At 39.2% G+C, this 16,235-nt stretch overlaps 1 protein-coding gene across 9 annotated transcripts in view; it reads left to right on the forward strand.

Annotated features, from left to right (window-relative positions):
* RIMKLB (ribosomal modification protein rimK like family member B) overlaps window positions 1-16,235 on the forward strand; it is a 71,485-nt gene that overhangs the window by 42,681 nt on the left and 12,569 nt on the right. For 5 of the 9 annotated variants that reach the window (XM_032983812.2, XM_032983807.2, XM_042795303.1 and 2 more), the window contains 4 exons: window positions 1,404-1,634; window positions 3,490-3,576; window positions 6,528-6,731; window positions 8,149-10,803. In XM_032983812.2, coding sequence (XP_032839703.1) covers window positions 1,404-1,634; window positions 3,490-3,576; window positions 6,528-6,731; window positions 8,149-8,612 — 986 coding nt within the window. In that variant the 3' untranslated portion in view covers window positions 8,613-10,803. Of the gene's footprint in view, window positions 1-1,403; window positions 1,635-3,489; window positions 3,577-6,527; window positions 6,732-8,148; window positions 10,804-13,236; window positions 13,418-15,154; window positions 15,310-16,235 lie in introns of those variants that run through there. The other 4 variants (XR_006165541.1, XR_006165542.1, XR_006165543.1 and 1 more) reach the window with 2 other exon arrangements.

The following is a 16,235-nucleotide window of genomic DNA, read 5'->3' on the forward strand; positions in this document are numbered from 1 at the left end:
AATGAGGTGAGCAGCCACAGCGGCCGTCTGCTTATTTTTCTCAACTCTGTGCACTTGTGGCAATGGGGATTGGAGGAAGGGATTTGTATGGGATATGGCTCTGTTTTGGCCTTTCCAGAGTGTGGTTCTGTGTCTACCTTAGGACTGGGCAGCGTAATTCTATTTCCATTTTGTTAGTTAGTTAAGTTGCTTCATTATATTTAAGACAAACTCTACAATGCATCCTGGTTGGGAGAAGAAAAGAAAATGGGAAGTGGAGAGGGGAATACCCTCTCTTCACCCCGCCCCCCCCTCCCCTCATTAATTCAAATGCACTATGAAGTTAAATACATGGCCTGGCAATATGTGTCTTCAGGTTGAGTAGACGCAAGTCAGCATTTGAAAAGTAACATCTTTGGAATAGAGCTGATCAGGTAGTTAACGTGGGCTAGATCTGAATGGTTACAGCTGGCCTTCCATAGCCACAGAGATGTAGATGCACTGTGATTTCTCAACTCATCTTCTTTCTTTTTTAATCCTTAAGGTGACAGCAGTGTGTGCTGTGTATTTTATCCAAAGTCAGAAAGTTTTACTTGGATCATAAAGCAAATAATGTGAATATCAAATTCTATTTGTCTTTTCCCATCCTCATATGCCGCCAGACTGTTTTCATTGACTTTGATGCCTTCCTGTCTAATCCTATCATACTACCATTCCTGCAGTCTGCCTTTCAGAGACATAGTCTGTAAAACTATAGGTCATGATTAAGTGTAATACATTGGTCTTGGTGGCAAAGCTGGCTCTCCTAGTTCCTGCCTTAATGTCACAAGGTGCTGCTCTGTTAGCTGATATAATTATTTCCAAGTATTTACTTAGTATAAATCAGATGATTTAAATTATCTGTGTTAAAAATACTGCTGGTTTGGTTTTTTGTAAGGGTCATACTAATCTCTGTTACTTTGGCAATATGTTGTGTAACGTGATGCCACAAACAGAGGGATCAATGCATCTGGGACTGGGAAAGGTAGGAACTGTATCCTGTAGGCAAGGACAAGTGGTGGGAGGTGGGAACCTCCTGAGCTACATACTACTGACGTGAATGTAGTGTGTAGCTGACACCCATAGAAAGGATGACTTGTCAACCTATAAAAAAAGTCCTTCACCCTGGGAAGGAGCCCAAGATTGTGTGCCCTAATACCGTCTGTTCTTTGCCTTTTCCTAGTTTTAAGTGGGTTAAGAGTGACATGTATGAAACAGCACAACTGACAAGATGCATTTTAGGGAGACTTGTACTGTTTTAACACTCACTGTTGGAAGTCTGGTACCACTGGTGTGATCACATATAGTGCAGTATTTCTTTGCCTGTTTACCTTCTCCTGAAGACCTTGCAGTTGACTGGGATGTTTTTTTTCTTCCTTCCTCAGGTCTCCGGGTGAACGGGGAGCTCATTACTGCTTACCCGCAAGTAGTGGTTGTGCGTGTGCCAACACCTTGGGTCCAGAGTGACAGTGATATCACAGTCCTTCGCCACCTAGAGAAGATGGGCTGTCGATTGATGAATCGTCCCCAAGCCATCCTCAACTGTGTCAACAAGTTCTGGACGTTTCAAGAACTTGCTGGTCATGGTGTGCCTCTTCCAGACACTTTTTCATATGGTAAGGCTTTTGGATCAAAGGGGTAGCATGGTTGCCTACCATAATTTATGCTTTTGCAGTGCAAAAGATACCAGTCAAGTTTTGGAAATCCATAGAATTAAGTAGCATGAGGCTAGTTCCACAGATAAGTGTTCAGTAACCAGAAAAAGTCACAACACTCAAATTCTGGTTTTGGCTTTGTTGATTAGCTGTGATGCCTTGGGAGGAGTACTTTAACTGTACCTCAGCCTCCCAAGCAACTAACTTTGGCTGTTATTACTAAAATGTTATGAACTCTTTTCCAGTTGCCTGAAACAACAGACAAGAACTTGGGGAACCAAATGTCATAGGATACTACAAAGATACAGACTTTGATAAAATCTGAAAGTAGATTAAACTTCTATATGAATTAAAATGTCTGCAAATATATCCATTACTGTGAAAGGACAAAAAGACTACAGGCCATAGTGTTCAACTTATGTTTCCCACAAGAACAGTTAATTATTAATGTTTCTTGTGTCTGTTGCTGGAGTCTGTGGTTCCTGACAGAGTACTAGATTAGAGGAACCATTTGAGTTACTCTGGTGCTGTTTCTGATTTTAATTACAATATATTAAAGAATTGAAGATATTATCAACCTTCCTTTTCTTCTTGGGAAATAGCATTTCTTTCTTCCCCTTTGTGTGGTTGCACCAGTAGGCTTTTGTAAGGGGAACTTGACAAAAACACAAACATGGGTTTCCATCAATTATTATGAATTGCTGTTTCCATCAATTAACTCTGAAAACACATTTGAGAAGAAACATGCTATGTCTTTCTAGGTGTGGTTGCTCTAGCTCTTTGAGAAAGGAATGAGTTTTTAATTTTTTTTCGAGGGGAAGGGGACTACAAATGATGGGGTAATTGCAGAACATCTCTGTTCATAACTCCCTGCCACTTCTTTTAATGCCTGTCTCTGGAACTTGACAGAAGTATGACCTTTTTTTTTTTTTTTTAACACAAGTATCAAGTTATCAGTGAGAGCTGGCTTTGCCAAGAAAAACGCGGATGTGCTGCTACTCCATGACAAGCATTAAAATCCATGGCAGGGTAGTGATGGCTGCTGCTGGCTTTGTGACCAGTGTCTTGGCTTGACTTCTGTGCTTTACTGCACATACTGTTAGAGGAATCTCATCCCCTTGTCTGCTGACTTTCTCTTCTGTATTTCTTGTGCTGTGGTCAGCCTTCTGTGAATTGAACTGAACTCAAATAGCCTTGAAGTATGAACCATAATCATGTGAATGGTCATTAAAAGCTACTCTCTAAGGTCCTTACAGATGCAATGAGACGAAAAGGTTGAAGTACTACTTCAGGAAATAGGGAGAATGAAATGCAGGAGACTTAAGTCTTGGAAAGAGGGGAGGTGGAGTGACAAGACCTGGATTTTTGCTGTTCTCTTGATTATGCCTTGTCTTTGTATTACATGTTGCTTTCCTGGTTAGTAGTTTGGATGGAACTGTTACTGGTGTTACGTCTGTGCTGTTTCCCTGCTAGACATTTGAAAAGGTGGGAGTTGATAAAGTAAAATAGATAAACTGGAACAAGATGGTAGAATTGGGGCATTCAGATTTGGAAGATTGGATTGAGCCTTTTGGGGTTGTGATCAAGAGGCCTTTGTCCACTTGTGTCTTCCATTTCAAAGGAAGTAGGAGTTAGTATCTCACAGATCGCAAACGCTTCCAAAGTCTGATGATGCTCCATGACCATGTTCCTCTTAGCTGATAGTTTTTCTGCATTATCTAAGATGTAGGGGTGGGAAGAACGTGTGGCAATTACATCCCCAATTTGGCCACACCAGATTGGTGGCACATAATGTTGTTGGTTTTCTTTTTGCCAGGTGGTCATGAGAATTTTGCCAAAATGATTGATGAGGCGGAAGTGCTGGAGTTCCCTATGGTGGTGAAGAACACGCGGGGTCACCGAGGTGGGTGTGAGGTCAGGGGTGAGGGCAAGGAGTATTCTGAGCAGCACTCTTTAAGATTGTGTCTCGTCAAGGGACAACAGTTAAGAAGGTCTTCTAATAGGTGTTTGACTTCTTTGCGGTACATCTAAATTCTACTACCCCTGGACTTCTGAACGTTGAATAGGCTGCAACACTGGGAAGCAGTTTTAGTAGACCCTAGTCTTGCAGGGGGGAATAGGTGTTCAAAATTTTGGTGCATTGGTGACTTCTGCAGGGAAAGCTTTGAACTGGAATGATGGAAGGTCTGGCCTTAGGGAAGTAGAGAGAAGCCTACATGGATTTTAGGGATGTTTCTACATAGGCATAAGAAATAAAATCTTAGTTCATTCAGTCTTAATTTGACTTCTTTTCTACTTTCTACCTTGTCTATAATTTAGGTTCTGATTTGAGTAAAATCTCACGTATCATTTGTCAAACTGGATCTTTGTTTTTCAGAAATATATCTCTGGCACTACTGGTGATAATACAGCAGGTTCAGATTAAATTGTTATGAGTCTTTTGTTTTATGTGTTGAATATGAAACAATGCATCAATTTCATTTAATGTTAGTGATCTACTAAAGGAAACCAGGTTTAAAATCAATTTCAGAGGTTATTTGCACAGGCGGTTGCACTGTTTTAAATTTACTTTAAAACCAATTTAATAAATACTGGAAGTAAAAAGAGCCTGAAACTGAAGTTTAAGCACATAAGCCAGCAGTTACCTTAGACAAAAGCATAACAAAGAGACACCCCTTTTTCCTATTACTGTCTCTCAGTTTGTTCCCGCTCTGTGCTGCTCTGGTACATCTCTTCTGCTACTGTGTGTGTTTCTGTAGCCATGTAGTAAATGGATTCAGGAACTGATGTTGGATGAATCTAGATGGATTATTTTTACTTGGATTAATTCCTTACATGAATTGTCATTTACTTGCACAAATGCTTGTGTTGATGTAATGGAAGAGTGAGAACAGAAGGCTGGGGCAGAGAAAGAGCAGACCTGATTCTGTTGGCAGTAATACCTGTTTATATGGTTTTAAAGTGCTTGTGGAGCTATGAAGCCGAGTTGGAGTTTGACTTTGCAGAAAGCTGAACTTGATAACTGTGGAGTATCTGAGACAGTGGATTTGACTTGGCACTGCCTCTTGTTAAGATCCACTAAATAATTATAGAATTTGCAGCTATTGACTTTCTTCTCTTTTTTTTAGTCAGGATTCATGTAAATCTGTTTACAAATTTTGCTTTGGAGCACTTTAAATTCCAGGCATTTTAATGCAAATTTATGCACAGTAGATATTCTTTCACACTAAGATAGTTGGGAAAACTTTTTTGAATTAACTGTAGAGCAGCCATTTGCAAATTGTATTAAAAAAAAAAATAAACAAAACCAGGCAAACATGGTAATAGGTACTGGCTGATGAATAAAAGTCATACTCTTCTAGGCCAAATTTCTATGTAGTTTGCTGCTGCAGCAAATGTGCCAGTCTTATTTTTGCCAAGATGTCATGATGCTGCGTAATTCGCAAGAACTAAGTAGTTCCCCTCCAAGGCATCATTCTTCTTATCCCATTTTAGGAATACGATTGGATTAAGTGCCTGTAGGGGAGCTAAATTTGGGAATGGGAGAAAGCACATGGAAGTTTTTGCTTTCTTGTCATGATTTTTAAGCCTACATTCTGATACTCTGTGATGAGAAATTCCATGTTCCTAAATCAGTGTTCTGAGTTACGGAGACCTTAAATCCTGACAAATCAGAGGCTGCCCCACTTGGGCTTTGGAGCACTTGCTGGAATTCTTCACATGTTATTTCTCCTAGTTCTGCTACTGCTGCATTTCTGTTACCTTAGTTAAGATAGCCAGTTTATCAATTGATTTTTATATTCTGTTTAACATTATAACATAATTGAGTGACAATTCTGCCACAAAAAAAAAAAATGTGCAGCCTTATTGGGAAACATAAATCTAATGACACATAAAAGAGTCCTTAAGGAAGGGGAAGTGGAGTTGGAAAATGTAGCTGAAGATGGAAAGGGATGCCATCTTGTGAGACTAGAAATGAGATGGAAAGTGGTAGAGCCTGTTTCAGGAGCGACTTTCATCAGTATTAAAATTGGAACAGAACAAAGAAGTCTTTGGTGTGCTCTAGAAATTAAGGGGAATGAAATGACATGTTTAGGTTAAACCCCCCAAATCTGTGAGATGTTTGCTTGCAGAAAAGCTAGTGGTTTATAAAGAGGTTTGGTTTTTTTTTTTTTTTTTTTTTAATTTTAGTACATTCCATTCATTTTATGTCCTGTGGAATCTTCTGCTAAATTATCTCGAATACTGTGGAGCCTAGTGTTCTCTTCTGAATGTAGTTGTTCCACTGCAAAGCCTTATTCTGGAGTTGTGAGCTCTTGTAAGTACTGAGAAGAGCAGCTCTCAGCAGCTTCCCACAAGGGAAGTGGTTGGTTCTGCAGTCGCACACTAGCGACTTCAGAGTTCTTAGCTGCCTGGTGTTGAACAGTTTCATGTCACTGTTCCCTTGTGTCAAAGCAATAGGCTGTGAGTCCAGTCCTCTTGCATGAACAAAACTGTGCCATTAATTAAATGTCATCTGCTCTTTCAGTATTTCTTCCTTTTTTATCTCATTAAGGACTCACACCGAAAACAGTTGAAATTACAACAGTGCCTCCTTTATCTGAAGCTGTTTTCTTTTCTTTTTCTTTTTTACACTCCTCATTTGGCTCCTCAACTCTGTCAGTACTTGAACACTTAGAAGGACTGAAGCAGTGGAACACTGATGTCCATAGAAGAATTTGTAAATGGGTATAAGCTACAGAAGGGGCCTGTGAGAATGGATAGCATACTAGTCAGAGTTTTATGTACTGAATCATTGGTACAGCTCATATTGGTAGCTTTGTCCAATCTTCCAATGTTCTTTTCTTCATACAGGTAAAGCTGTGTTCCTGGCACGAGACAAGCACCATTTGGCAGACCTAAGCCATTTGATCCGTCATGATGCCCCTTACTTATTCCAAAAATACGTGAAAGAGTCCCATGGCAAGGATGTACGTGTCATCGTAGTAGGAGGCCGTGTGGTGGGCACCATGCTCCGCTGCTCAACAGATGGGAGGATGCAGAGTAACTGCTCACTTGGTAGGAAAAGCATTGTTCATAGTTTTGATCAGAATTTTTCAATCCAGCTGAAAAATCACAAACCCATCTGAAATAAGTTGCAGGTTTTATTTTCTATTAATTGTGTTTACTGTTGGGGTTTACATAGGAAGCACAAGATTGAGGATTAAATGAGATATGTGTTGAGCAAACACAGGAGAGACAATCTCTGCCCAAAGTATTAGCTGGATAGGATGGATGAAAAGAAGGGGAAAGTTCTAGGAACACAAATGGAACAACTGATGAGGTAGTGGCAGTGTCATGCTAATGCCACGTTATCATTCATGTCATCCTTTTAAGAGGAACAGGAAGAGAAGGAAGACAGAAGACAAGACTGAGGAAGGTGAAGGAGACAGCCAGTTGGCAAGAGGGTAGAAGAGAGTGTTAAGGGAGGAAAATGTTGAAGGCAATAAAGAGTTGGATTGCATTGTGAAGCTGCTATGCTGCCTGAAGTCTGTCAGGATCCTCCCTGCAACCTTTTCCCACAAATACCATGTTTGGGAGGAAGAGGAAGGTTATTGCACTGATTGCAGCATATTCAGAACTGAGTTTCTGCATTGCTTTGGGTGTAGGATGGGGTTTTCTGATGGTAGAAGGAGGAAGAAGTGTTGAGGTTGCCTGGCTGAAACTGTACTGAACGGGAGCAGGCATGGGGTAAAATGTGTTCATGTGTAGTACAGTTTTAGTCAAAATGTCCAAAATGCATGAGAGGTTTTAGTTGCTACTTGATGCTGAAGAAATATAGCCTGAAGGATTTTTCTGCTAAATGTTCTTTTCTTTCATAGTGCCTGCTTTTTTTAAAATTTAAGTGTTGCGATAGATGAAGTCTGAGTCAGTTAATACTTGCATGATGGACTGTGAACTGCACCAGCTGCGGTTCAGCCACAAATGCTTCCTAATTCTTGCTTTAGAGAAAGTAACCAACGTAGCAAGCTGAGAGGGACATGAGCATAGATGATAATGTCTTAATCCCAGTTGCCCTCAATTATGTCTGTTACAGGTGTAGTCTAATCAGGAACACTTGGTTTAATTTTGCTGGAAGATTTCTTGTGATAGCCTACAAATATGTATGGAAAGCCTCTACCTTAGAAGGAGCAAGGGTCGTTTGTTAGGTTGTCTTTTTAATATCCTAGGATCATAAAAACGTGTGATATCCTTCTTAACTAAGAAGTCAACACTTAACTGTTTTTTAAACAAGTCATAGCCTTTAGGAGTCCTGCTGTGACTTCAAGTTCCTTAGCCGTCACTGTGGAAAGGAGGTGGTTTTCTGAGTCACCAGCAGTATGCTTGCAGGCTTGCTTTGGGGCTTCCCAACCAAAAAGCACCAGCCAGTTGAGAAGGATGTCAGTCACCTGTGACCAGACTACAGACGGCAGGTTTTTTTTTTCCCTTCTTCCAGGTGGTGTAGGGATGATGTGCTCACTGAGTGAACAAGGCAAGCAGTTGGCAGTCCAAGTGTCAAACATCCTGGGGATGGACGTGTGCGGGATTGACCTGCTGATGAAGGACGACGGTTCATTCTACGTCTGCGAGGCCAATGCAAATGTAGGTTTCATTGCCTTTGACAAGGCTTGTAATCTAGATGTAGCTGGTATCATAGCGGACTATGCCGCTTCTCTCCTTACCCCCGGTCGCTTGACGCGGCGCATGTCCTTGCTCTCTGTGGTGTCCACGGCAAGCGAGACTAGCGAGCCAGAGCTGGGCCCTCCAGCTAGTGCCGCTGTCGACAATATGAGTGCTAGCTCCAGCTCTGTCGACAGCGACCCTGAGACCACGGAGAGAGAGTTGCTCACCAAGCTCCCGGGGGCTCTGTTCAACATGAACCAGCTATTAGCCAATGAGATCAAACTTCTTGTGGAGTGATGCCACATGTAAATAGATGACCAACAGAACTCTCTCTTGTAAATTTTTTTTTTTTTTTAAACCAACTTGCAATGCTGTTTATCAGAGAAGCTCAGAGGAATGAGGAGACGGGGAGGGAGGGGGGTGTTAATCAAGAGAGCAAGAGTAAAAGGCATATGTGCTGTGATTGCTGCCCCTACTTTTTTGCAGAACATAAAATTGTTTTCACTCTTCAGCATCAGTTTTCTAATGAAGGTGCGCAGTTTACAACCTAAGTGGGAATTATATTTGGATGCCACTTTGGTCCCCAGATGTATTGCAGTTCATGTGTGTTCACAGGCAAGCATTGAAGCACAATTCACACTTGAAGATTTTCAGAAAGCTGTCTGTCAGCTCTCTAGAAACTTATGTGAATTACTGCACCAGTTAAGTCTCTTCTACCTCCGTAAAGCTTGATCCTGTAAATTGCCATGTGCCTCAAATTCTCGGTGTGAGTTGAAGGTGTTAAATACCAGGTATTTCAAAGTTCCTGGACACCTACTGTTCCTACTCTTGTAGATGGAAGCTGTAAGTTGAGGATACTTGTAAACTCATCACTTTCTGACCTTGCAGGATATGGCCTTTCAAATGATGAGGCTAAGAGAAGTGTCAGTTGACTTAACGTGAGCTTTCTGTATAAATCTGTAATTTGTGCCATCTTGGTATTAATTGGCAGCTTTATATCTATGTTTATTTATAAAGCTTTTGAAGGAGGATTTTAGTACGTGTTTTTTTTCTCATTTCAAATCCTCATTTTTGGAAGGTATGTAGGGGAATTGGTCATACTCTATTTGTGGCAAAAGTGGCACGTTTTAACTATTTTTTGCATGATTGAAAGAGATAAACAGCACTGTAGTGTTTGGTATACAAAATAATGTTTAATCCAATGTGAAAAAGAATTACACTAGTTTAAAGCAAACGTGCATCGACTTGTATTTGTTAGTGTTTTAGTCTTTTTGAGAGAGATCTGCAATGTTACTGTTCCTTTTTCTTTAATACATGCTAGTCCAACACTCCCTTCTCTATGCCTGCATCTTTAACAGTGGCCAAAGTGAAAACACTGCAGACTGTTTGTTAAGAAAACACTGAGTTAAAAGCCTGTACATTGGTGGGGTGGGTTTTTTTCTTGTTTTTATTTTGTGCTTTTTTTGAGGGGGAAATGTGGTAAGGTATGGAGGTGGGAAAAGTTGGTTAAAAGTGATTAGACATCTAGAGGTACTTTAGAATAAAGCTGCAGTTCATACAATACTTACCAGGCTTACTTTTTCCCCACTGAACATAAAAGCTGATGTTGGCAGAAATCCAAAGAGTATGACTGGGGAGAAATACTCAATTCTTAGCTTTGGGAAACATGCAGCTGATTTAAAAATGAAAAATAATAATATAAAAAAAAAAAAAAAAGGAAAAAAGAAGGACAAAAAAAGAGAGCTCAGTCAGAATTAAAAAAAGATAATAAAATATACAACCTAGGTCCACAAACAATTAACGAATCGATCCTGGACCCTTACCTGTGTGTGGTGTGAGTGCACACACCCGTGTGTGTTTGTGTGTGTGCATTTACTTTGCTTTATTTCTTTTTTGGTTTTGGCTCTTTAGCTCCTGATTTTTTTCCAGGCTGCCTGATTTTCCTTAATCCTTCTGGTTGTGCATTTTCTCATTAGCCTTGAGCTGTTTTGGAAAACAGATAACCAAAACAGCTACTGAATCCAGTTTTCAGTCCTTATATTCCCCCTCCTTTTCTTCTTCCTTCTCCCTCCTCCCTTTTCATTCCTTTCTCATTCTCTGGGTTCATAAAGCCCTGGAGCTATATATATATATATGTATATATGTGTGTGTGTATGTGTGTGTATATATATATATATATATATATAAATAACACCTCTTTTTTTTTTTTTTAAAAAACAAAAAGTAAAATGTTTACAGTTGAAAAATAATCTTGTGAAAATAGGGTTTGTTTGGAGGGGGGTTGTGTGTGTGCAATGCTGCTGTTTTCTGGATACTTTAATGGAGCATGTCCCATGTACCCTCTGAGGCTCTGCACTGCCCACCTCTGTGGCCCTTCCTCACCTCTCTGCTGCTCTGCTGTTTTATCTTCACTTGGACCTTAAACACAACTCACGGACACTATGCAGAGAGTCTTCAAGAGGCAATAAACAGAACAGTATTAACCTGCTTTATGGAGGTTTGATCATGCTTCTTTGTACAGTTTGGTTTTTTTTTGTTTTTTTTTTTTTTTAATTATTTTGAAAGGAATGTAATAAAATGGCTTTTTTTTTTTTTGTAGAATTAAATATTATTATTAAAATCAAGTGAAAGGTTGACTGTTGGTGTTAAGCAGCAGAGTGGACCAGCTGGTCCAGCAACAGAAGGAACTTGAGCAGTAAAGGTATTTTCAAATCTTTCCTCCTGAGCCTTCAAGCACACAGGTTATACCTGAAGAATGTGAAGGTCTTTAACTTCCATGAAGAGTTGCAGAATCACAAAACATAAAAGAAACCTGATTTTCTAGTCACTAAGCAGTAAACTCTCTCTTCCAGAGGCTCTTCTCCCTTTTTTTGTTTTTCTAAGGGGAATTTGGGTGGTGGTGTGTGGTGTTTTGGGTTTTTTTTTTGATGTTTTTATGGTTTATTTTATTTATATTTTATTTTCCTTTTTCTTTTTACTGGTAGATGCCAGCACTCCATGAGAGTCTGATAGGGTCAATCCTTCCCTTTTCAGCTGTGGCACATGTTGAGCACATGTGTGATAACATCAGGGAGTAAATGTGTTAGTTGGTATAGTGGGACCTCTGTATTTCTATCACAGGACACATCTTTTAGAGGAAAGAGCTGGTAAAAGAACGTTCTGGACTGTTTTTTGAGTCTCCATAGTATGTTGTGGCTCACAGGAACTTTACATTTTTATCACCCTTTCAGAATGTCCAGGTTACACCTCACAGTAGTGAAATTTGTGAAGTAGACATAGGATTTTTTTGAAAGATGAACAGTGGATTGAGAGATTAACGGTTTGGCTCCCTTGGGATAAAGTGCTCCTCTGTGCTTGGTGCTTCCATTGCTAGTTTGGAGATATGTCTATGCATAGTGGTCAGGGAGGGAGACGGGGTTTGAGACATCATGTACATTTGTTTGGACACTGGGTATTGATATGACATGAAACCCTTGCTTGAGGCTTCATTGGTACAAATGGGCACACCTGTCTTATGTATTTACACCCTACTTATCCATGGCTTCTGAAGGAGTGAAATCCAGAGAATGGGTTGGGGGTGTGAGGGGGTGTCTTATTTTTATTTAAAGGGAAAAACCGCCAACAGATCTAGCCTGTTGTACCCAGGCAGTGTTTCCCATTGAAGGTGAACTTCACAGATGCCAGCTTTATACACCGTATTTCCTTCAGTTCCATATGCTGAAAACACATGCTAAACTTTCATACAGTTGCACTAACACTGCCTCCATATCTGGGTTTGGAAGCACGTGCTGAAAAAAACAGTCAATGTAGTGCTGGATTACAATAGTGCTAATACAGCTAATGGTAACAGAACTATTTTTATATATTTGAATGTTTGAAAAAGCCAGTTAGAAATTCTTGTTTGCAAGAAGTTTCTTAAATTACATTTGATGAAGCTTTGTTCTTTGTAACACTGGAGATTTTCTTCTGTTCAATTTACCATGTTTATAACTGATGTCTTCCTATGTCAATGTACGGATTGTATCTTAAGCCTTGTATTTAATGCTTTAACATGTTTTATAAAATCTTTTCTTGGAATGTTCCAACACCTTATCCGTAACACAATGTCAGTACTTGATGCCTATGTGGACTGTTAACGTTTTTGTTCTGAGCTGATGGTCACTCTTGGAGCATTTTCTCCCACTCCGTGTGCTATCTTTCATGTGTGATACTTACTCAGGAAATAACCTCTGGAACATCTGTGTATGCGAGACGCAAAGGAGATACTACTTCAGATGTTATATTGGACTTCAAAATCCAACAAATGAAACCAGTGACGTTTGCTAAATCTTTTCTCCCCCTTATTGCAAAAATCCGTCAGTTAAATACATAAGGGACCTTAAGGGCTTAGAGAGACTTTGAAAACAAATTGCATGTACAGTGTCTTTCTCATGGCTCACTCTTTTTGAGAAGGTTTATGGGCTTTATGGCTGGTGTGAGACACACGACCCACTCCTCTCTATGGAATAGTAGGTGCTCGGACAGGTAACTTCTGTTGCTACGGTCTCTTTTCATTTTTAAGTTTTTCACTGCTCTAGGAATTGTTTTAAACTGAACACTGCAGGATTTATAACCAGATGTTTGCTGCCTTTCCCTTTGTTTTATTTCTTTAAGTCTTTCTTAACCTTTGAGGGTGACTTTTGGGGCATTCTGATGGTTGGATCTTGGCCTGCTGTTGGAAGTCTCCAAGCCTCACATATTTCCAATTTGAGTTGAAAAGTTTTTTTGTTTCGTTTATTTGTTTAAACCGATGACACAAATTAGATACTCGGATTTTGGGTGGGTTTTGTTGCTCTATTTTATGTGACTTATTCTCCCTTCTTTTGCAGAAATGTGTTCTAACAGTTCACACTTTGTTACTGTTCTTTGCAAAACTTTTCAGGAGCCAAAAAAGTCAAACAATCCAGAGAAAACCTTCCCTTCTCCCCTTTCCGATGGCAAGAGTGAGAACTTATGAAAAGTCCTTGAGAATGTTCCTTCCTAAACTTTTCCCCCCAGTAATGCAAGCGGGTAAAATGGTAAATGCAGCAGTTTGGTGACATCCAAAACCGACCTGTTGTCAGGTAAATTGACTCTTTTCTGCTCTTACTGTAGCCTTCATAAGTTTGCTAACTTGTGTGCCTTCCTTTCTTTTCATCAGTTCATTTTGATGAAACTCCTTGAATAATTTCTTTAACAGTGATATTTAGAGAAAATCCTACTTCTTTATTTCCCTTCCTTATACCTGTTAACCTTTAAGAAAACTGTCATTGTCCTTTACTTTACTCAGGTGAGACAAAAGTGAGTCCCCTCATGTAAGTATATGAGGGGTAGTTTTGGAATATGTTAATTCCACCTCCTCTTTATCACTTCAAGGTAGTTTGCTTTCCAGTGTACTATTTTAGCTTAGGTTTTTGAAAGTATGATGCTTTCCATTTGCCAGGTGAACGTAAAGTATAAGTGCATCAATCATGAGTTGAAAGGTATGAAAAACCACTACTAAGAATGTTAAATTAAATCTGTTAAAACTCATTAGAGCAAGATCCTGTAAAGAGGACAGATGGGAGAATATGTGTGTTTAAAGAAAAAGACTGCGAGGCTGATTATTCCTGTATGTGGATGATGGGATGGTGCATTTTATGTTGCCATTACAGCTATATCTAAGTATTTGTACACTTTATCCTTCTCTGGTGACTCCTTCCCTTAATCTCAAACCACTTAAAAGTGCTGGGAACTTAGTAATTTTTTTACTTCATCTAAGGAGGAAAATCTGTATTTTATTCAGAGGTAAATATCAGACAATTGGAACGCCATTCAAAGTGGAAGAACGTGAGCCTTCAGACAGGCTTCCAAATTTCCTGATGCATTATTTTATTTCCCATGACATCTGTAAAAAATTAGCACTTGTTTCAGACTTTTTTCTGTGTACATTAATAACTCTTCTATATCATCATAAAATAGTCTACTTTTCGTATTCTCAATTTATTTTTTCCTGAAACAAGGCAAATTTCTCAGCAATACCAAAAATTGCAGCTCCAAATTAAGGTGGGAGGGAATAATTTTAGAGCCAAATTTTGCTCTCAATTACACTGAAATAAAGCTGGAATCGCTCTGTGAAAGTCAGTGGAGTGATATCCACTTTCACTGGTATAATTGAGTGTATAATTTGTGTCTTTAATTTTACTTGCAAGATAATTTTACAGACCTGTTATACTTATGTTTCCAATGCTTTTTCCTTTCAGACACACCCACTTCTTGCGTCTCAGCACTGGGCAGGCCTATTCCTTTATTTGTGTATATTTTTGTGCATCAGCTGCTATAGGACACGGGTGTAACACTTTCAGGCATGTGGTTGGGTGTCTTTTTGGGGGAGAGATTTGTGGGTTTGTAACAATGTCTAAAAAAATAATTTCTGTTCTTCAAATTTGTTGAACAAATTCATGTTGGCTCACAGTTTTGCATTTCTAACCTGATTTTATATATATATATATATATATATATATATATATATATGTTACATGAAGATTTTCTTGAAAGACAGACAGTACTAGTTCTTTGCAGTGATCAAAATTTACTGCATTCTGCAGAAGTTAATGTCTTAATATTTAATGTTGCTTGAAATATGGTTTTACAGATCATGTTCCTTACGTTTATGGAATGACTTTCAAGCCCTTGTATTGATTTTGGTTGTGCCCAGTGCTTTACCTAGTGTATGGGGAAATGTTGTAGAACTTGAATAAGCCATGACATCTTAGACAAAGGATGATGATTATGTCCATGCTGAACAAGAACTTCTTCTGTATGCCCTTCTGCTGCAACAGAGTAATAAAACTGGTAGGTGGCAGCAGCAGCAGCAGAAGAAACTCATGACTGTGACCTGAGAAACCTCCAGTACTGGGAGAAATGGATTGAAAAATATTAACTGAAGTAAGGGGAACGATGGAGAGGCAGAGTCCCTGAACTGTCCCTTTGAATGGTGAGTCTAATTTCCAGAATTCTAACCATCAAAAGACTAGCTGTAGTACAGTAGTCACATTGATCTGTCTCATTTGGTGTTTGGTTACCTGATGTCCTGATTCCGATCTTTGATTCAACATTCCAGTTTCCCCACTGTCTCTATAAGGCACAGTGTATGCCTTAAAAAAAATTGAACTTCACCAAAACTGCCACATCTTAAGAGTACTGCAAAATAAAGCTGGAAGGAATTTATCTAGTCCATCCATTTCTCTGCCCCACAGGAAAATCGTTCATGGTTATGCCATTGGTGACATGTTTGTTTTAACCTGGTCTAAACCCCAAGTAATAAATGAGGAAGATTCTACAATCTTTACTGATGTAATTTTATTTTATGAAGGTAGAAAGCATCCTTACTGTCAGCCAGTGGTCAACTTCATGGGCTGAGACTATCAGCTTTTTTTGCTACTTCATTTTTTGCCCATCTGCTATCTAATGCTACCTGTGGGATGATTCTCTTATGTACTTCTTGTACATATAGGTCTCTTCTTGAAATGTTCTTGAGTATTTTATTACAATGCTACTTGGTGATAACCAAAATTACATGTGTGTATACATATATTAACATTTCATGTGAAATGTTGGTTTCTTTGAATCTAAAGCATTGTACCCCTTTGGGTGTAAAGAACTTCTATCCTAGTGTTGTCAACATGCATTCTTTCTGTGCAAGAACCATAGTTTGCAAATGCATATAATAAGGAACCAGCTTCATGCTGTAATGATGCTTTAAAAACCTCAGAATTTTCATGTGGTACATGATGGCTACTTGACACTTAGGGACAATAGCAGGGATTTACCTCTAACAAATAAGTATGTTTGGCATTAAGTCTAAATTGTATCCTTAAATCACTCTAATTTTGTCTGGTGGGGCGCAGTGGTGCACATTTA

The sequence above is a fragment of the Tyto alba genome, unplaced genomic scaffold, assembly GCF_018691265.1.
Source record: "Tyto alba isolate M040663 unplaced genomic scaffold, T.alba_DEE_v4.0 Super-Scaffold_21, whole genome shotgun sequence".
NCBI classification, from domain to species: domain Eukaryota; kingdom Metazoa; phylum Chordata; class Aves; order Strigiformes; family Tytonidae; genus Tyto; species Tyto alba.